Source organism: Geospiza fortis, unplaced genomic scaffold (genome assembly GCF_000277835.1).
Source record: "Geospiza fortis unplaced genomic scaffold, GeoFor_1.0 scaffold206, whole genome shotgun sequence".
In the NCBI taxonomy this organism is placed as follows: Eukaryota; Metazoa; Chordata; class Aves; order Passeriformes; family Thraupidae; genus Geospiza; species Geospiza fortis.
The window spans coordinates 2,678,760-2,700,637 of record NW_005054311.1 but is presented as its reverse complement, the minus strand read 5'-3'; the positions used below and the strand labels follow the sequence as shown (position 1 = coordinate 2,700,637).

Genomic DNA, 21,878 nt, shown 5'->3' with positions numbered 1-21,878 from the left:
ATGCGATCTAAGAAGCATTGAGTAAAGAGGAAGAGTGAGTTCACTCAGTCTGCTTGTAATGCTCCTGTTGCTACAGTGCAGTGTGTTTGTTGCCTTCCTTGTTGCCTGGGCATGCTCCTGGTTTGCCTGAGTGTCAAGTCCTTTCCAGATGAGCTGCTCCCAGCTAATCAGACCCCAGCCTGTACCACTGCAGAGGGTTAGTCTGTCCCAGGTGCAGAACTTTGCATTTGCCCATGTTTGAATTTCATTGGAAATGTTCCTGTTGTGCCATTCTGCCAGCCTGTCTGGGTTACTTTGAGGGGCTGTGTCACAGACATATTTTATGAAAAATCCTTTTGCCAGGATTTTTTCTCCTGAGAAGCTGAGAAGCCTCAGAGGAAAAGAAAAACAATGATTATCTGCTCCGGTGGAATACAACAGGTGGATCTTTGATGGATCTCATGTGGTTGTTTTTAATTAATGACCAATCACAGTCCAGCTGTCTCAGACTCTCTGGTCAGTCACAAGATTTTATTATCATTCCATTCCTTTTCTATTCCTTGCTAGCCTTCTGATGAAATCCTTTCTTCTATTCTTTTAGTATAGTTTTAATATATCACTTTCTTTTAATAATATATATAATAAAATAATAAATCAGCTTTCTGAAACATGGAGTCAAGATTCTCATCTCTTCCCTCACCCTGGGACCCCTGTGACACCACCACAGGGCTGCCCTGCACTTCAGTGTGACTGGACCCCTCAGCTCACTGCGTGCCAGCATCTCAGTGAGGATGCATTCTGGTTGAGGAACTTGACTTGTAACTGCCCTTTAGGTATAGTATGGACTGATAATTACTGCCTTTTGAGCCAAATCATCCAGCCAGTGTTTCATCTACCTAGAGTCTAGATGTGCTAACTATCAATGCACTGACCTGGATTCAAGGGTGCTGTCAGATATAATGTTGAAAGTTTTTTAGTCAAAGTGAGCAACTTTGATTGCTCCCTTCTTGTTCACAGATTCACCACCATCTGTGGTGGTCACAACTGACCACTTCATCATAGTGGTCAGGTGTGTTGATCAAGCAGATTTATCCTTGGTAAATACATGCTACTGTTTTTCTCCATCATCTGTCATCTGTTTTGTGTGCCCTACAATATTGTGGTTAATGCTTTCGGAAAACAATTAGAGGTCTCCTGCCCATTGTCATCACAGAGGCTTTCAGCTATCCAGACATCTACTAAGAAGGCTTCAAAACTTTGGACAGATGATGTTGGAAGTTCCTAGAGGTTGTAGCTGATGAATTCCTAGCAGATGGGGCTAATGCTCTGTTTGCCCTATTATACAACAAAGATGAAAGAGTCTGGTGGATCTTGAGTGATCATGAGATGACTGAGTTCAGGATCTGGAGAAAGCTGGAAAGCTGAGCGGTAAAATTAGGCTTGTGGACTGGACTCAGACTTGCTTATCTGAGAATTTGTTAAATTGGAATTGCTGGGGAAGGTGTTTGATAAAGGACTTAGAAAAGGAAATTTGAAAATCTGAGCTGTTGGACAGCTCAAGAAAACACTATCTCATTTTCCAGGTATGTCAGGACTTTGAACTGAAAAGCCCACTTGACTGAGTAAGAGACTTCTTCATGAACAAAACCAAAATCTTTCTGAAAAAGAATGTATAAGAAGTGGAAAAATGGACCAGCAATAAGAGTATGAAAGCATTACTCAGGTATTTAAGGATGAAAAATGAAAGGGCAAAGCCCAGCAGAGGGCTAATGAAGATTAACTGGAAGGGTTTCTACATAATTACTAGAAGATAAGGGAAAAATTGTAGGAGAAGGCTAATCATATGTTCATCTGAAAAAAACTGCAGCAAAACTCTGAAAGTAATAGGCTAGTCAGACTTATTTCCATCCCTGGAAGGATCATGGCTTGTTTCCACATTGGTTAGGTTTGTAAATGCGTGGTCAAGAATTTATTACTTAATAGTGTGCATTTAACAAGAGTTTGCTTACTCAATCTCATTGCCTTCTGTGGCAAAATGGCTCTCTGTATGAATGACAAAAGTGTCACCTTCTGAGGTTCCTAAGGGTTTGAATAATGCCACCAACTGCATTCACATTTAGAGGTCTAAGGAAGTATGGGCTGGATGAACAAGCTGCTTAATGGGTTGAAAATCAGCTGGACTGTTATCAATAGCTCATCATCCAGCTGGCAGCTGACTGAGTGCAGTATGCCAAGGGTTGGTCCTGGGGTCCGTATGTTTCAATATATAGTGATTTGGATGATGACATATATTTGCAAATTACACTAAATTACTGGGAGTGGCTGACATGACATATGGCAAAACATAAATCCAGAGAGATCCTGAGAGACTTAAGGCTTGGGCCATCAAAAGCTTCATGAAGTAGAACATGAAGTGCAAAGTGGTGCACCTGATGCTTAACAATACCATGAATCAGTGCAGCTGGGAACTGATGGGCTAAGTGGCCGCTCTGCTCAAAAGAACCTGGGATTATGGTTGAAAGCAAGTTAAATATTAACCAGTAATGTACCATCATTGTCAATAAATCTGGTGCTATGCTATATTAGGAGTATAGCCAGCAGATTATGGGAAATCATTGTTGCTCAGTCCTTGGCACTGAGGATCCTCTGCTAAGAACGTTCCTTTTGGGCTGACTAGAAAAGTAAATGTCAGGAAACTGCAGATGTTGCAGTGGATGATTCCCAGGGTGGTCTGCATGACCTGCAAGGAGATGCTGAGGGGAGTGAGCCTTGTCTGGTGTAGAGTAAGATAATAACAATCTGCAACTATTTGAAGGGCAGTTATAAAGATGATGAAGCCAAGCTTGTCTTGGTAGTGATGGATGATGTTACAAGGCCAAAGACATGTTATTTAGCTTGAGAGGTTTACAGTGAACATTACGAAAACTTAGGGAAGGTAGTGTAGCACTAGCGCAGGTTATCCAGAGAAGCCATGACATCTCTCCCCATAAAAGTTTTCAGGAGCTGAGTGGATGGATATCCATCCATCTATCCTTATTGTGTTTAAATATGCAAGGTAAGGGATATGTTGAAACCTCCTGCCCTTTGATAGTTTTACATTATCTCATTTTGTTTTTCTTCTGTTTTTCTTGGGGGTGTGTGCGTATAGATGTGAAGTCTCTCTGAATTCAGTGGAGATGCTTTAATAGTCCCTAGCAGCAAGTTTTGCAGTTAATGAACATACCTCCAGTGTGGAGGGAAAGACATGGGAAAAGAAAGAATGCAGTTGTGTCCCTTTAAACAAGAATGCTTTGTTCAGCGTTGGCAGCAGTAGTCTCTTGGGCTTTGTCCTAGGAAAACGTGGTAATATTTCAGACTTAAAGATCATAGTCTGGCTTTTCTTCCTATTGAGGGAGTGGAAGTCTAGGCAGAGTTCTGCTAAGCAAGTTTTGTTGGTTTTTATTTTTATCTTTGCCATAATGATGAGATATTCCCTCCTAGTAGTGAAATTCTAGTAGAGTTTTTGGGGAACCCTTAGTATCCTTGTAGGCTTTGTTGCTTCCAATCAGCCTCTTGACTGAAATGGGGCTGAGAAAGTGGGATCTTAAATGTGCCCGAGTATCTTCACATGTGCACACATTTGATTGCTTTGGGGAGCTGGGATTTTCTCAGAAGCAGTTTGCTCTTGAGTTCCTTGTACTTCACTAAATCAACATCGCTTCCACAAGGGCTCTCTCTGTCACTGATGGATGGCAATTCAAGTTCAGCATGGCGGGAAGCAAGAAACTGGAAAGCACTAGAGAGCTTGAGAATTCTTAGATATGTTTAGTAATTCCTGTCTGTGGCTTCAAGAGTTAGTAAAGACTAGGTGTATTCACACCAAAAGGCTGAGTTTACTCTGTGAGACTAAACATTGACTTGCTGCAGCAACATAGTCTAAGTCTGTGCTTAATATGTTTAATGTGAAATAATCCTCCATTCTCACTAGGACAACACTGATTATCCCTCTACCTTCATCATAGTTGCTGCTTAATTGTTACCTTTCAGAAGTAGGATGCCATACCTCTACACTTGATACTTGATACTGTTGTCTGGAACTGGCAATAATTTTATAATAATATTTATGTCTAGCTCTTCTGTAGTGGGCAGATGTGGTGAACTGGAAGCATAATATCTGAGTTGCTCATGAGTTTGTGTTTGAAAGCTGTAGCATGGTTGTGGGTTGTGTGAGAGCTGTGCTTCCTTTCTCCTAATTTGAGGCAGTGGCACTTCAGAGTTTGTTGCACAATTTCTGGAGCTGTTTGTCTGGACAGTGTGTTGCTTGGGCAATCCTAGGCTGTTGATGCAGGGCCTTCTGCCAACAAATTGCCCAACTCTTTTCCCTCCTGTACCTTGATTCTTGCATTGCAGTCAGTTCTCCAGTACAATTATTTACACATGCAATAATTTTGTTGGTTTTGGATAAATTGTTTGTAAATACCTTTTGTGCTTCAAGTTTTCTAATGCCATCCACTTCCCCCTCTGGGCCCTCCAGTTTCAATATTTACGTTTGTTTCTGTGATTGAAGAAGTTCTTAAGTAGCTTGAAATTAAAATAGCTGTGTTGGGCAAAAAGTAAACAGAATGTCTCATTACAAGTCTTGTAGCTGTGCAAGTCCTAAAGATGAGCATCTAGATCTTGTAAATGGTGCCCAGCCAGGCATAATTAAGGCAGGGCTGTGCTGGGTATTGCAGGATCATGCAGCAAGAGAAATTTATGACCTTAAACTGGTCTTGTAAGGCTCAGTATGTATACCATCTAAAAGAGAATGGTGTTTGTTGTTGTATTAATGCTGGTAATCTGTATGGATTCCAGGCTAGTAGATGACCACTAGCTGGTCTCCTGTCTTTTTCCACATTGTCTCTTCCCGAGGTTGAATTTTTCAATTGTACCTCATACATTTCAAAATTTACATCTTCTTCTGTGGTTCTTGTTACTTTCTTTTTCATTTTATTGCTGTCTTCTCTTGACTCTTCTATGCTAGACATAGTTGCAGCCTTCACTTTTTTCAGTCCAAGTCTTTCTCCTCTGCTCCACTGCAATGACTTTCATCCTTTGGTTTCTGGATCAGTAGTGTACGAGATGTTACATGTGCACTCCTGGTATTGCTTGCTTTCTCTGTCAGCTAACTGATCTGCCTTCCATGTTCAATACAGAAAAAAACACTCCTTTTGTATTAAAAATGAGATGTTATATGAAGAAAATATTACTTGACTCCACTAACCCCTACCCTGTCTGAAAACATCAAAATACAATTTTGTCTGTTCATAGAGATGCTGCAAAAAGAATACAGGATCAATAGCTGGGCTGCTATGAAGTACAAAAATAAAGATGCCATCTAAAGCTGTTGAGAAAAATTAAGATGTGATTTTAGTGCATGATAAAAGTATGGTATGTGATGTCTGTTCCATTATGTAGTGTTACGTGTGCACCAGCTTGTTCTGACATGTAATTAAGGCAGTTCTGGTTTCCTTGTGAAGCCTTGTAAATAGTGCAGCATACCTGCTGATATCTTCCAAAGGGAGGAAGATGTTTACAATTTTATGAATCCTCATATCTAAGGATGATGCAAATATTATGAGTGAAAAACACTGCTAAGTACATATTGCACTGACTTCTTATTCATCTTGATGGGATATGTTCAGAACTACTTGTAGTTGTTTGGTTTTTTTTTTATTTTGAGCAATGTCTTTGGTTTGCCTTTTAAGCCCTTTTTAGTCTTTGCTGAGTCAGTCTCACTCTGCAGTCGAAAATATGTGTTTAACCTAGTTTTTAGTATTAAGATGTAACTCCATAAGAAACTTAGCCATAGTAGTTCTAGCAGAGTTGTTCTGCTGTGGTTACCTTGCAGACTTCCTATTCTGAAATGGGTGCTGAGTTTACTGAAGTGCAGAAGTTACTCCAGAACAAATTGCTTGTGGCACAATCTCTTCATGAGGAAAGTGGAGTTTCAAGTTACCTTACTGACCAGGAAAGCATCTGCCTGTATCCAGATGGTAAACAAGCTGTAACTCATTCCTTCATCTGTGTATTCCTTCAAGACCCTGGGGTCTTGAAGACAACTGGTAACTCTCTGGAAGATGATGGTTTAAGCATTTCTTGTGTTGGTTTAAAGCAAATAGATTGGACCTGTATATTTCTGAAAATTGTTGTCTGATCTTGTGTCCTGGGAACCAGATGTATTATGCCAATGGATTTTTTTTAAAATGCTGTTTTGAGTAGTTAGGCTTCCATTTTTCATGCAGTTATACTTCACGAAGTGAGTGCTTCAGAGGAGAATAACAAAGACAATTGTTTGAGTTTGATGTCTGCCCTTACCCTTGTGCTTCAAACAAATCTTACAAATTAATACTCACCCTAGATCATGGTTTATCCTGAAAATTCAAAACAACCAGCATATTTAACAGTGATGAAAACTAGAAGACAACTGGAACATAACTTGAGAAAATGCTTTGCTTCTAAATGCTGCATGTAAACAAAATGGCATTAATTCAGTACGAGTTACACATAACATCAGAAAAGGCTTGTTACCAACAAACTGTCAATCTTATGTCTCTTCATTTGCAGGAAGCTTAAATTGGGGAGGGGGGAAGTGGGAACATTTATGACTCACATGGATTGGGAGATAATAAATCTAAACCTATGTTTACATTTAAAATAACATAAGGCTTTAAAAATGTTTCAAACTGTTAAATATTTGTCATATTGTAGTTTGTAAATTTTGCATCTTCATGATTCACTGGGGAAAATGAATTCACTGGGAGTGAGAGAGTAGCTCAGGCTGAAGAAGGATGGTTTCCAACACATGAGATTTCACAGTCCCTGGATGTCGTGAAAATGAAGCTGGAAAGCATTTGGTGTTGCTTGCAGGCGGATGTGCACTCCCCACTGAGTCCCTGTGGCCCATGGAGTCTTGGCACTTCCCTTTGTGTGGAATATCTGAACAGAAAAGAGAGTGCTCTCACATCAATAAGCTGTATTTTGTTGGTCAACTGTGTTTGTATCAGTAAATATATTACATCTGTTAAAAGGCTGGCTTCTAATTCAATGCCCAGAGTTATTGAATAACAAGCGTGGAATCATTTCCTCCTCTGAAAGTTGGGAGTGGGGAGGGAAGATGAGAGAGACAAACAAAGGAGACAGCCTAGTTCTCAGAGACTGAAAGAGTTTTGTTGAGGACGCGAGTTCAGTGATATTGTCAGTAGAGAGAGTATTGCCTTTCAGTAAAGGATGAGTATGGCAGATCTAAGATAACCTTGCCTTGAGCTAGTACAGCAGGACTGTCTACCCTCCCCCTGGAGCCCTGGCTATTTTGAATTTCTTACTGATGGCCCAGTAATCTGTATGTGATGTATGAGAAGTGTGCATACCAAGGTCAAGACAGTGGAGTCTGCAAAAGGGCATAAACATATGTATGTTTGCATACATGTGTGGATTTGTGTGACAGGGTTTGGTAGCAGGGAGGCTGCAGGGATGGCTTCTGTGAGAAGATTCAGAAGCTGGCCTCATGTCAGATGGAGCCAGTTCCAGCAAGCTTCAAGATGGAGTTGCCACTTGGCTCCATCTTGGCTAAATCTGCGTCCATCAGCAATGTTGGAGCACCTCTGTGATATCAAATACGTGTAAGAAGGGGGAAAAAAGCCCTGCACAGCAGCTGTGAGAGGAGCAAGAAAACTGTGAAAGAAACAGCCCTGCAGACACCAAGGTCACTGGAGAAGGGGGGACAGGAGGTGCTTCAGGCACCAGAGCACAAATTCCCTGCAGCCTGTGGTGAAGAGCAGGCTGAGGCAGCCCCATGGCCCTCCTGCAGCCCATGGAGGCCCATGGGGGGAGCAGAGGTCCACCTTCAGCCCATGGAGGACCCAAAGCAGGAGCAGATGTATGTCCAAAGGAGACTGTGCCCCTATGGAGAGAGGAGCCCATGCTGGAGCAGGCTGGAGGACATGCTGGAGCAGTCTGTTCTGAAAGACTCTGCTCTATGGAATGCTGGAGCCAGTCCTGAAGAGCTATAGACTGTGAGAAGATTGCACTCTGGAAAAGTCAGTGAAGGAGTGTATCCCATGGAGTTGGATCCTCTACTGAAACAGAGGAAGGAAGGAGCAATGGAAGAGGAGGAAGCAGCAGTGAAGAGACACTACCCATTTTCCCCACACCCACTCAGGGAGGAGGTAGAAGAGTCAGGGGTGAAGTTGAGCCTGGGAAGAAAGTGGGAGGGAAAGTTTGTTTAGTTCTGGTTTTATGTCTCACTGTCCTGCTGTTATTAATTAGCAATAAGATAAGTTAATCTTCTTCAAGTTGAATATGTTTTGCCATCACAACAGTGATCTTTCTGTACTTCTGTCAACCTGATAGGATATATGACCCAGCCTTGTAACACTATTGTAGCTCTTCCCTAATCTCTGGCTTGGCAGTGTCCCTGGCTACTGCCTTCACACGGGTCACCTGCACACCCCAGCTTGGTGTCCTCTGAAAAGTGATGTGTTCCATCTCTTTTTTCATATGGCAGATTCAGGTGTTGAGCAGGATAGGTTCCAGGATGGATGCCTAAGGGAATTCCCATTACAGCATGTCTCCAGGTAGTGTTCACACCACTACCCACTTCCCTTTGAGACCAGTCGATAATCGACCTATGTAGACTGTAGTGCCCCAGTGTGGATGTTGGGATGTTGTGGGATACCATGCTGAAAACCAACAACAATTGAGATAAACAACTTTTGTTGGTCTCCCATCCAAGATGTTGAAAAGGCGTAATTAAAGATCTTCAGTGTGTGTGATTGGTGAGTGAGCATTCAGCTTATCACTCTCTTAATCTAAATTGTTTGTTTTCCCCCAACATATGGTATTTTCAATACAGGGAGATGAAAGACTAGTCTCTCTTAGTCTACAGACTCTCTGGCTGTATCAACAGTCATATGTGCTTTGTTGCTCAGCCTGAATAAACTTCGCGACATGCTGTCTCTTTCAGAATCAGCACAGCTGAACAAGTGAGTTGACACTTGTTCTTCCTGCATCAGCAGTGTGGTGTTGTATTTGGTTGCAATTATAGGCTCTGCTGGCTACATATATATGACTTTGAAGTCATCGGAGTTGCTGGTGTCATCTAAAAGCTGTCAGGCAGCGAAGCTGTCCCTACAGCCAGAGTTTGGCTTGCAGAACTTTGCTCCAACAGAAGAACCTGAGTTTGCTTTTGACTCTGTCCAAGTCTGTAAGTCTGGTAATGAGAAACATTGTTCATATTAATAATGTCTCCAGGATGGTGATGGATTCCCCAGCACTGGACACTTTTAAGATTGACCTGGACAGAGTACTGGGCCATCTTGGCTAGAATGTGCTTTTGCCAAGGAAGGTTGGACCAGATGACCCTTGAGGTCCCTTCCAACCTGGTATGCTATGAGTCTGTGATTAGTGGTAGAAAACAGAATTAGGGCAGCAAAATATGATCCTCCAGTGACTTAATGACTTTTCAGACTGTCAGAGTGTTTAGTATTAATGCTGATAGTTTAAGTTCTGTTGGATATTTAATTGAAGTATTGCAAGTTTGTGGGAGTTCTCTGCTCTTGCGTTCACTTTCATTGTGAAATAAAATTCTTCTGAGACAGAGGGACTGCTACCAATTTTGTTGGCTTTATAAATGAAGGTTTTTGTTACTGTCTGCAAAGAACTGGTGGTACAGTCTTTGCTGGAACCATCAAAGAGTGGCTTCATTTTTAAGTAGTTCATTATCCCTCCAACTAAAATCTATTCTGTGTAGCAGTGACTTTTGGATATGGACTTTGATGTATTCAAACTATAAGGCCTTAGTGACATTTTTTCCCCTGAAATAAAGAAAAAATTAAGAAGTTTCACTTAAAAAGTAAGTTGTTATTTTAAAGAACTGAGGTGGTAGCAATTCAGCCATTTGTGACTGGCCAATTTGGAATATCAGGTCTGATCTATCTTGAGAGTCAGACTCTAAGAGAAAAAATTTGCAAAAGTTGTCAAGCGGAGCAAAACTTGTGTTGAGGTAAAAAGCCCAGGTGAAAAGAAGCAGCCACAAGGAATGCCCCATTAGCCTGCCACAGTGCCCTGGGAGTGTCACCAGTTTAATGAGTTCTGCTGAATCTCTGGCAGACGCTACAGCAATAGCAAAGTTTCCCTGTGTTTGTCTGGTGGTCTGAATTAAACATGCAAGCTCTTATTGAGATGTTGTTAATACACATGTATAATAAGCCAGCTGATACTATATTTTTTTACTCCTTTATGCTGCTTGGATTTAGTTTCCATGAGGGTTTTTTTGATTCTGTTTTATTTCCCCTTGCCGTGCAAATGTCCAGAATTCATTTCATGGCATGGAGCAGGCAGGGTAGCCGACCCTGAAAGCAAAGGACAAAACTCAAACCTTCCTGCAAACTACTAAAAGCTGCAGCTTGCTCCAAATGGATTTTCAAATCAAGCCATATGTGGGGCAGCTTTCTAGCTATTGCAAGTCCGTCTATATTCTCTGGAATGTATGTACATGGACCTTTGATCATGTGTTTTCATCTGTATTTTTGCCTTAAAATTTCTGAAGTCTGTCGTTTAAACTACATCCAGAGGAAATGCTGGCACACAACACTCCCTCCAAGCAGGCAGCAAAAACTGCAGCATGCAGGGAACCTGACAGGAAAGAAGCCTGACACTTGTGCAGATTAGTGGTTCTTCTTTTCTCACTTCTTCAAAAACATCACTTTTCCAGATTCTGATGAATACTGTTCTTTTCTGCATACTGACTCTGGGGTCAGAGGTTCTGTTTATAATGAGAGCTTTTATCTTCTCAGCCTCTTACCTAACTCAATTGGATGATCTGTTGGTTGGCATGAAATATCAACAAATCATTTTTGGCTAAAACCCAGTGTTTCTGCTCCTTATATTAACGCTCAGAACTTCTAAGTTTATTCAGTAAAAACGCCCAGACATGAGTCCTTGCTCATCTTTTAGAATGAGGATAAACAGAACGTTGTGCTGCCATGCCTATTTCAGTACAATAAGGCGTTCACTTGTCCTTCAGATCTGAATATTTATAAGACAGCAAGAAGTTAAATACTATACTATGATGAGAATTTATCTTGTCATGTAATTCTTTGGCAGCAGTGAGAAGATTAGAGTGCTAAACTTTGTTATAATAAATCTAGCTCTGCCATTGGTTTTAACTGAGCAGTAGCATGGTCTGAGAGGTGTTTTCTATTAACTTGAATTGCTGTTTATTCTTTTTTATAGTGGTTCTGATGAAGTTTTTTGAATAAGAACCACGTGGCTTTTCATCTCGCATATTGTCTTTCTTGAAAGTAAATGTAATTTGTAGTGATTGTCTTTAATTACATATACTTGTCTAATCATGTTTGTGTTTAAAAATAATTGTCTTCTTGGCTGTCCACTAAATGAAATACTTCTACTGGCAAACTTCCCTGGTCTTCCTCTGTTTTTAAATCTGATTATAAACCTGCAGTTTAAGAGAGTTTACTGATTTTGCTGAATCTCTGGATTTTTGGGTGTCTTCAGAGAGAAGCAAATAATTGGGGTTGACTCTTTGGAAAAGACTATACCTTAGTGTATGAAAGAACAAAGAGTGACGAGTACTGAAGTCAATTGGCTGTCTGAATAAACAACATCAAAAAGAATTTCTTTTCATTTTTAAATCCATAGAGGTTCTGAGGAAAAGACCACATTAGAGCTTCATCCTCAAGTTCCAACTCAAGTTCCAAACTCCCTTTTTGGTCACTGCTTCTGTTTCACATCTTTGAACTTCTTTTACTGGCTGTAACTGTCAGGGGTGATTAATAATAAATACGATTTATATGGAAGGTTTAGCACATTATAGGGTAATTAATATAGGTAATTAATTCTAATGCTAGCATGCATGTGGAATTAATTTTGTGCTATGAAACGTGCCACAAATAGTAGATGTTATTTAAGTTTTAAAAAAGACATAGAAATAATTGACTGTGAATTATGTGAGCATTAACAGTGTGCAAGTTTATGCTGGAGGAGTGGTTCTAAGGAACTTTTTGTTTTATCCAGACATAAAAGTAAATTCATGCAGCATACATGATGTGATAGTACTAAAGGAATCTGCACCTTTTTGCTTTTACAGGTCAGCACTTGGTGGTGGGGATTCTGTTCTATGCACCCAAAAGTGACAATCTTTAAGGCATTATGTAAGATACCAGTTCCTAGAGCAGCTGTCCTAGGTTTTGCCTTCCAGCCTCAGCACAGCTTTGTGGCCTCCCCTTGCCTGGATACCAGTGTCAGGAAGCAGCTTTTGGCTACCAGGCCCACGCCAGGCTCTGCTGTGTGGTTGTTTGTGTGGGGAGGGGGTTTGAAAGCGCTGTTAGCTTGAATTAGGGCTGATGTTTAACTGATGTAACTTCCCCCTGTAGCCAGTTCTTTACAAGGCATTCAGCTGCCCTGAAAAACCTCCTGGGTGGGAGTCAGGAACAGAACCTGTGACTTGTCTGCCTGGGAGAGTGGGAGCCCTGCAGCCTTAATTTATGTCAAATACAACTACTTGTGTTGCTTGTGTGTCTGACTGGCCATTACTGCTGGTCCGAGCTACATTTATGCTGAAGCCAGGTTGCCAGTAGAGCCTTACAGGTAAACTGCTTTACTGTAGGCAGTCATAAATGTGTCCTATTTAAAAAAATTGGAAATAGTTGAGTCAGGCACCCATACATGTGAATTGTATATGAAGGATGTATCTATATGGAAAAATTCTGTTTGTACAATTGCATCTTTTTAAAACTATTTCTACTCCTGGAGCATTCAAATGCAGGTGTATAAGAAAGCAAAGGTGTCATTTGAAACTTTGGTACTGCATTAGCATAAGAAAGTGCAGAGTCTTTGCTAAACTCTCCCAGGAGCTCTTCTGATAGCACTTGCCTATTTCTCCTTGTTCTTTTTAATGTCATCTTATGCCAGTGTTCCATGTTATTTCTCAAATACAGTTTAAATTCATGACCTAGAATTTTCTCTAGCTCTCCAGAAAAATGGCACCTCTATCCCACTGTGATTTGTGCAGGAGGGCAATGGGCAAGGGCAGCCTAAAGCATAACATTGAGTTGTGTTTGATGATATCACCTCAAAGAGGTGGCTTCCACTTCAATGCCAGTAGCTTAGCTTTATCAAACAACACCTCTTCCTCTGGGAATGCAGAACTGTAAATTTTATTTTGAGTGAAATCATGTAGGTTAAGGAGTCTCAGCATAGGTTTTTGTTTTCCTTGCCCTAGCTACTTCATGTTTCCACCACTTTGTTTGAGGGGCATGTAATATTTCAAGTGGGTCAGGAGGGGGAGCTGGCATTCTAGGGGTGAAAAAGAATCTTCTTTACATACAAGTAACCCTTTGTTTAATTATGCCTCTGAATGTATAACTGTGATGGGGTAACCTGTCTGTTCCTGAAATAACAGGAGTCCAGATTGACTTCCAGAACATAAAGTTGCAAGTAAGGATATTTTTTTTTTTTTACTGCTTTGTTCTGTGGCTGATGGTTGCTTTTATCTGTTGCCTGAGGATCCCATTTGGAAGTGCTGAGAGTGCTTTTCTCTTGGGAAAAGGTCTGTGTTGCCAGTAGTACATGTAGGCGATAGGGACAATGAGCAGAACCTCACCCTCCTCTGAGTCTAATAAAATAAAAATGTCACTGCTGGTAATAATGTTGACAGTAGTAATTGCACATATAGGGCACCTACCATGGCAGTACCTGCCTGCCCTTCATGTGACTTTTGGAGAGATTAAAGGCTTTTCAAAGGCAGCATGCCCTTTAGATGAGTGATGGAAATGTGAAATTGCCCTGCATAAGGGTTTCCCCACTGCAGTGGGTTAGCCTTAGGCATCAGCCAGGCTCCTCCCCAGCCTCTCATTCAGTCTGCAGGATGGGGGTAGAAAATACAGGGGAAAAATGGGAATTAAAAGGCTTATGGGTCAAGATAAAGCTGATTCATTCCCTGACTCAAATCCACTCCTTCACTCCTGGCTTCTGTACCACCCCCTCCCGTGGTCACTGGATCTGCTGTGGAGATGACTGAAACCAGCTGTGTCCAGCCTGGGACAGCCCCATCTACTCTGAAAAAAACTAAGCAAGTGGTGAAATTATCCCTTCCTTTTTTCAGCAGCAAAACAGGCTTCTGAGCCTCTGGATATGCTACTACCATCAGTTTTTGAAGGGCTGTACTGTAAAATGCAGCTAGTGAAAGTGCCTATTCTGAAAACAACCATGCACAAATAGGTTTCAGAAAAAGTTGGCATTGTTCAGATCACTTTGTAAGTTTGGTTAACTTGTCCAATTGACGAAGAGACAGAATGTGATTGAGAGGTGGGGAAGGAAGTGACTGGAAGCAGGGATGTTTGAAGTGGCAAAGGAAACGCTATACTCTCCCTTCAAATCTCACCTGACTTTCCTGGATCTGCTTTATGTTTGTGTTACTGTATGTAGGAATCTCTCCAGTGAGCGATTCCTGGCATGGCTTTGGACTCTTTGGAGATTGTTTGCATCTGAGGTAATTCCCTCTCTGCTCTTCTGTCTCTATATTCTCTATAATGTTGTGCTGCCAATTCAATCTTTGATTCATCCTAATGAGTTTGTACTTTATGAATAATGAAAAATCTTTTCTTTCCTCCTATTGGAAAGCTTGAAAATAGTGTATTATCCTTCCCCACCCCTAGTAGTTTGGGTTTCCTGGTTTTCTTTGCTTTCTTTCTTTGTTTTTATTGTTACTTCTTTGTTCTTGGGCCATTTTTTAATTTGCTTGTTTTATTTTCTTATTGACAAGTGACGGCTCTTACATAACAGGAAGAAAGCATAAGCCAGTGCAAGAGACTTTTCCAGTGTCACACTAGCATGGTAAATGTACTGTGATCTGACTAGAAGCCCAGTGCCATTTGGGTTTATGTAGAGACTTGGTACATATAAAATATGGTGATCTATTTATTTGTCCTTGTTCAGGCTTCTCCTCCAGTGAACGCTGATTCTTCTTGTCAGCAGCTGGTGGAGAGATGAAAGTCTGGCTGCTGTTAAGAAATGCTGCTGTGCAGCAATAGTGGGATTTACTATACCCAGTGTTAGGGGATTTCTTTTCCTTAATGACTGTCTACAAATTCTCATTGGCATCTTGGTTGCAGGAACCCAGCTGGCTTGCACTGTTGGCCAATCTGCCCACAGAGAGAATATTCTGAAGTGGTTGTGTGCTTATCTGAGGTTCCCTCCATCCCCTTGATGGGATGTGACTTGTGAGAGTCCTAGCTTTTGAGACTTTTATCATAGGCTTGGAGTGTAATTTGAAGGAAACAGCTTGGTTTGTTGGTTTGGTTTATTATTTCTGGGAATTTGGGGTTCTTTTTGGTTTGGTGTTTTGTCATTTTTCAAGGGGTTCTTTAGCTTTGCTTCTAAGCTGCTTCTGCTCAGGAAATAGCAATTTTTAGTTTGGGACCTTGACAGAAATGACTGGGAGCAAAATGTTTGTTCTTTCAAGGTTCTAATAAGTAAATACCATTAATGGGATGTTTTTGCCTGCTGATGAAGGACTGAGGGCTTAGTGGTGTGTGTATGGATTTGGCATTTTTTGCTGGTTTGAGGTTTTATGCAGGGGGAAGTTAAGGGGATTTTGACTCTTGTTCTTAGCTAACTTCTCAAAGGAACTAAAATGAGTTTTGTTCTCCTTCAGATAAAAGTTCACATGCGTCATCACTTGCATTTTCTTCTGGGCATGTTCAGCAAAGCTGCTTGTTTCTGTGCTCTGTGCTACATTTAAACATCATTTGCATGCAGTAGCAGGCTTTGAAGCAGTACTGGTGTTATTGCCATGACAGGGTGAGAGGTTTAATGGTTATTTGAACAGTGTCACATTTTCAAGTGAGCTTGTAGCCAGTAATGAAAATTTAAGTCAATGATTGGCTGGTAAGAAAATAACCTGAGAGCTTCATTGCAGCTTGAGCAAGTTAGCCAGCCTCATGGAAGTATGAGGTGCTAGTAAATAACTTGCTTTTCTTCAGTTAGCATTGATTTTATTAAAATAAAGTAGTATTTGCATGATTTCAAGCACAAAAAATGCAATTCTTTCCCCACTTTTCCGAATGTGCTCATTAGGCCACCAGAGGAGGATGGGAGAGGCACCCAGGTCATGGCTGGTTTGCAGTGTGCCCTCTGCCAGAGTGTCCTCTCTGGATGGCAGCTTGCACATTGGAATTTGAACACAAGTGGCTGACTTTGACAATACTGCCTGCAGCAGCAGTACTGGGATGGATAACGTGGTTTTCAGTGCAGCTTTTGCAAGCCCAGCCATGGCCTCCAACATGTACTTGGGCTGAAGCTGTTCGATACCCTGGATTTATAAGAATGTACAACAGTTGCATTTTTGTGCTTAAAATTATGGAACTGCTGGTGGCTTTCAGTACAGCTGAGTGTGTTTGAGCAACTGAGGGCTTGACTATCCAGAAGAAAGCAAGTTAAAGGACAGATGATAACTGAGCACCAGGAGTCAAGGCTAATTAGGAGCACAGATGGCTTTTATGCATGTTTAGCCTGTCTGAGACACTTGGAGACAGCACTGCCAGTGACTGCTAAAAGGCAAAATGAATTCTCACTGCTAAGCAGCATGGCCAACAGCTAAAGCCTTGAGCTTGAAAATGAGCTTTAGGTTTGAAAATTGAGTTAATAACAGTTCAGGTTAACACTAACAGGTGTAAGAGGACGGAGCAGAACATATTGAGCTACTGTTGTTTTCAGGAGGTGCCAAGGAGAGGAAATGCTGGTGCCATCAGAGCAGGGCAGTATCAGGCCTGTGGAGGTGAGACTTGCTAGCTCCAAAGGTGCCTTTTAGAATTTACTAGAAACTCAGACCTGGAGTGACTGACCATCAGACCATAGCAGCCCACACTGAAAAACTATTTAACATATTGCAGAATACATAATCTTGTGCTTTCTTTCAAAACAGAAACTAAGCCTGCCCTACCTACCCATCGCTGTTCCTACTCACTATTCAGTTTGAGATGCATTGGCTTTGGTTGGAAAGCTAATTGGCTTTGACTTTTCTCTTGGTGATAGCTTATTTTCCTTAATTTTGGTTGTCATTTTGTCAGCTGGCAGACTATTTCATGTACCTCTTGGCCTATTTGACAGGTTGTTTTCCCAAGCAGTGCTTCAACTGTTTCTGAAATCTGTAAATAGTTTGTTTGGAGCCCTGTAGTCTGAGCTCTCTAATAAGACTCAACAATTTCAGCCTCTCCACTTGGGTTCAAGTAACTGCACTTGGGTTTAGGGAAAGTGTGGGCAGAAGCTCCCCAGCTCTGCTTGTCTGTGCTCTGAGAGTGATCAATGGCATCTTTGCACTGTATCTGCACTAAAATGGGACTTTTCTGGCATGTATGTCCACTTTCCATGCCCTTTGGCAAAAACCTTTCAAAGAGCTCTGGAATAGCTAAGATCAACACTAATCAGCTTGTTTAGACAGGGCCAGTTGGTGTAAAATGTCCCTGGCTGATCAATGTTCTCTTTACTTCATGTCTACCAGAAGCACATTAAAATCTCTTCCTATTTCCATGTCAAGTCCTGAAGAGTTTCTAATTAGGGAAGTTAATCTTTGTTTTGTCATGTTTTAGCTGACAAGAATTTCCATAGATTCCCTGAGACTGGGAACTCTCTGGCAGCTGAAAATGTAGCCTCCTTGAAATGTGGGCCATGCAGCTGTCACTGTTGTTGTGCAAGGTGCTTTATACCCATCCCAATTGGAGTCCTTGTAGGATGTGCAGTGAGTCCTCATTTAACATAAGAATTCTCTCTGAATGTGATTCATGATCCCAAGGAAGGTGATATGGGGGTTTATTTGAGAATGGCTTTAATGAAACAGTGGACAAAACTCTCATAACTGTTAGGTGGAGCAGGGACGACTGACATGAGAAACTTTTTTTTTCTTTTCTCTCGGTGATTGCTCATTATCAGGGAGGTTCCCAGTCTGCAAGTGTAATTGAGTCTTTGTGTTTCATCAAGTGCCTACCTCATGCTAATTCAGTTATGCCTTAGGTTGCAGCTGTAGTTTTGTTTGTAAGCTGAACATTTCATGCCCACCCTCCTGTGAAGTTTCATGGTGCTCGCACAAGTTCTCCTGAGTTCCAAGGAGCACTCCACCAGAAACTGGCAGTGCTTTAACTGATGTTTCAAAACAAAACAAAAAAACCCAAACAAAAACTCCCAACCCAAAAAAAAAAAACCCTACCAAAACAGAAAGCAAAGACAAAAAAACCCAACAAAACCAAAACCCCAACAGACACAAACAAAAACACCCAAGTCAACACAAGGTTTTGCAACTTTTCTTACATCACTCTTCCCAATTATAGTAACTTCCATACCAACAAAATAGCAACTCTATATAGTAGTATATGCATACTGTTTGTTGCCATGTACTTCATTTTGTGAGATATAAGTTATGCAGGCCATTTACATCTGATACTTCTGAACCATCTGTCTAGCAAAGTGTGACTGCAAAATATTTTTAGTTTATGGTTGGGGTTTTTTAGCTGTATCTTCAGAAAATAAGCACAAGTCAAAGGTCTGTAGAGAGAGTATGATTTATTAAATTCCAGATTATTAGATCTACTATGAAAATTTTACTGTACAAAATAATTTTATTGTCTTTATGTGGTACCAGATTTTGAAAGGGGAAACATGTCTTTTAGCTACTGTTTTGTCTCGAAGAGGGGAGAAGAAAAAGATGATGAAAATCAAAACCTTTTGCTTTCAAGACCACTATCATGCATATGTAATGCCTAAGGAAAAAGCCTTCCATTTTGACTATTCCACCCATTTCATTCAGTGCACCTTAATTTATCAGTCCATAATCTGACCTGCTGGATTGTCAGTCAGTGATGAGGCAGAATAAAGAACAGGTAATCCTTTCCTGTTAGTAGAGGAAAGGAGTCAGTCGCTTTTATCTCTCCCTGTAGTGCAACATCTCAAAGAAAGTTTTGGGTCAGCAATTTGCTGGCTGCAGCAGCTTTATCATTTAAGGGGTACAAGTTGCTGGGAAAGCTCATTTAGTGACAAGTTAAATGTTACAATCTCCTGTAAGCCGTGTATGTAATACTGCATTTTATGGTCTGGCTGTGCAGTGCAGAGCTATTCTGCATGTAACACATGTTAAACATTAACTACTGCTTGGGTACAGAAGGTGGAGTGTGCTCTCTCTGGTTTCTATTGGGTGTGTGTCAGTGGAAGATAAACATATACTGGTAGTTAATGCCATAAAGCAAGCAACCATGAGCAGAGTAGGACATCAAGTGCATTTTCCTACTTTTGAATTTTTCATGTTCTGCTGTTCCTCTTTATTGCTTTTGAGGGTTTTCTCCTCCCTCACTTAAGCAAGATCTGTTTAAATTTTTTTGAGCTTTGGTTTGGCTTCTTTAACAAGTGCTGATTTTACTCCATATGAGAAAATATGTTCTGGGTACTTTTTGTTCTGTTTATAACAATTACTGTACAAGTAAAGATGATGACTTCTTAGCAATGCACTGTTTAAAGAGGCCATTGTAGTCTCAGCTGCCTTTAATAGACTGTTGAACTTTGGTTACTAATGTCTATTATCAGCCTCTTGCCCCCCTCAAAATAATGAAACACTATCTTACAATGACAGTTTAATGTTGGTGTTAAGCTTTTATGGAGCTTTAATTCTGCTCTTGAAATTTGATATGATTCAATTTCTGTGCTTCTGTTTTGTTAGTTAAAAAACCCTAAAAAGTACAACTTAAATAAAATTTGCTTCCTGTACGTGAGCTTGCTTGACTTTCTTGGAAAAACAGAGGTGTAACTCGTCATCTTGTCTGTTGCTGAAAAAACTGATTTTAGACAGCCTAGAACCCTGGACAGGAGTTCTCCATGTTATGATTGATGGTGCCTTTGTGCAGAAGACCAAACTAAAGGAACTGAATGCTTAACTGTGAATTTTGCTACATTTTGGGGTAAAGTGGAAATGCCTAATATGTTAGTTTTCAAAAATGAAAAAAAAAGGAAAATCCTTAAAGTTCTAAGAGGGACAGCAGTCACAAAAGTGGATCCTGATCAGTACTTCCCTGTGTAAAGTACAGCTGTAGCTTCAGTCTCACTCAGATTTATGATTGTCTCATGTATTTATGGCCAAGGGATGATTTTGCTCTAGAACTTGAAAACTTTATTCCCCAAGTAACTCAACAGGATTTGCATGAAAAATTGGTTTGTTATTGCCTTTTTCTTCAGCCCACCTTCAAGCCTTGGTTTTCTAGTGTGGAAGATTGAGTATGTAAATTCTTGCCTTAACCTCAAAACAAGTACCCAGGCCAATGCAGCCTGCCTTTAAGATCTGCTGAGTTTTCTACCCTTACCTCTGGGCCATAGTTGGGGTTTTAGTTGTTAACTTTTATTTCCATGCCTGCCTGTTTCAGATGGCATGCCAAGTAATATTTACAGCTTTTTTTGGCCCTCGTTTCTTCATTTAAAGTCTGTAAATATTATGGCAATTGGCAACATAAATGAAATATTATCAAATCCCATTAATTTTCTTCACAGTGCTCTTCGAGTGTTTAGGCTGTCCAGAATTTATTTTGCCGCTTCAGTGCTGATGTGGCACTGCATGATTGCAGTTGCTCTTGATAGCCAGCAGATTTCAGGCAATGTATGTTAATCAGGCTTTTCCTGGAGAATCTGACTTCCTGGGGTATAAAATGATGGCTCTTTGACTCAGGACACTTGTAGGGCATAACCCTTCCCTTTCTCTTGTATATTTTTAATTATCATGAACTTCGAAAGCTTGCTTTGAGAGTGAAAACTGATGCTGTTGGGATAGTTGCAGACAAGAATGGCATGTCACTCTGCTTCCTGAGGAAAATAAAATGTCAATGCAATTCTTCAGAATAAATAGAATTGCTCTTTTGATATTATTTTCCTTTGTGTATCTTTTCTCATACATTTGAACTTGAAACACACACAAACAAACCCACACTGGCCAGTTTTTAAAAAAGCATTTTCTTTTCTGTTACAGAAAAATGCAAAGGGACAGGAGTTGTTTGACCAAATTGTGTATCATTTGGACCTTGTAGAAACGGATTACTTTGGCCTGCAATTCATGGATGCTTCTCAAATTACAGTGAGTATAACTTAAATTGGTTTTTATGTTTTGTGGTAGTTTGTGTTGCCTGTTACTTTATTACTAGTGCAGTTCTATGGAGGGGTGTCAGCACTGGGGGCTGAAACAAGTGATGCCATGTTTGGTTCTTGCACATAGAGCTACATCCTCTGAATGAGTCCTGGGTCATCTTATGCAACATGTGTGTGACTTGATTGCGCATAAGTTAAAACAACAATGAATTTTGGTAAAGAAAAATGTGCTTTATGGTTAGTAGACTCATGGTATTCAAAATGTTTTGCAAGCAAGGATTTCTTGTAAATTTTCTCTCTCTGCTGTTCTGTGCACACGTTGTTGCTTTGTAGGTTTCGGTTCATTTGCAAGAGCAAAATGTTTTAACTAAAAGTTCTCCTCTTCTTCCTTATATAAGGACCTCCAGTATCTACAGGTAAAATAAATAAATCTAAAAAAAGTATTTACAGATCTGAATATATATATATATTACTAGGATAGGGTTTAAAGGCTACAGCATTGTGATTACATTGTATTGACATATATTTAATATTTTCCTTTGTCCATTCACTCTGTGTGAGCAGGAAGTTTGACAAAAACCAGCACTGTGGAAAGAAAATATGCATATTTGGAAAATAAGTGTTTCTTTTAGTGCTCTCTGGTCAGTTCATAAGTGTTTTTTCCATGAAGCAGCAGAAGATGTCTTCTCTGGGATAACATAATAAAATAATGGGGGAATGTAGCTGCAATATTGACATCCTGGGAAGTG

The 21,878-nt window shown here is 40.5% G+C and overlaps 1 protein-coding gene across 1 annotated transcript in view; it reads left to right on the top strand.

Annotated features, from left to right (window-relative positions):
• EPB41L4B (erythrocyte membrane protein band 4.1 like 4B) overlaps positions 1-21,878 on the top strand; it is a 191,757-nt gene that overhangs the window by 31,169 nt on the left and 138,710 nt on the right. Inside the window, exons 2-3 of the mRNA XM_031055636.1 lie at positions 997-1,076; positions 21,014-21,118. Of these exons, the coding sequence (XP_030911496.1) occupies positions 997-1,076; positions 21,014-21,118 (185 nt within the window). The remainder of the gene's footprint in view (positions 1-996; positions 1,077-21,013; positions 21,119-21,878) is intronic.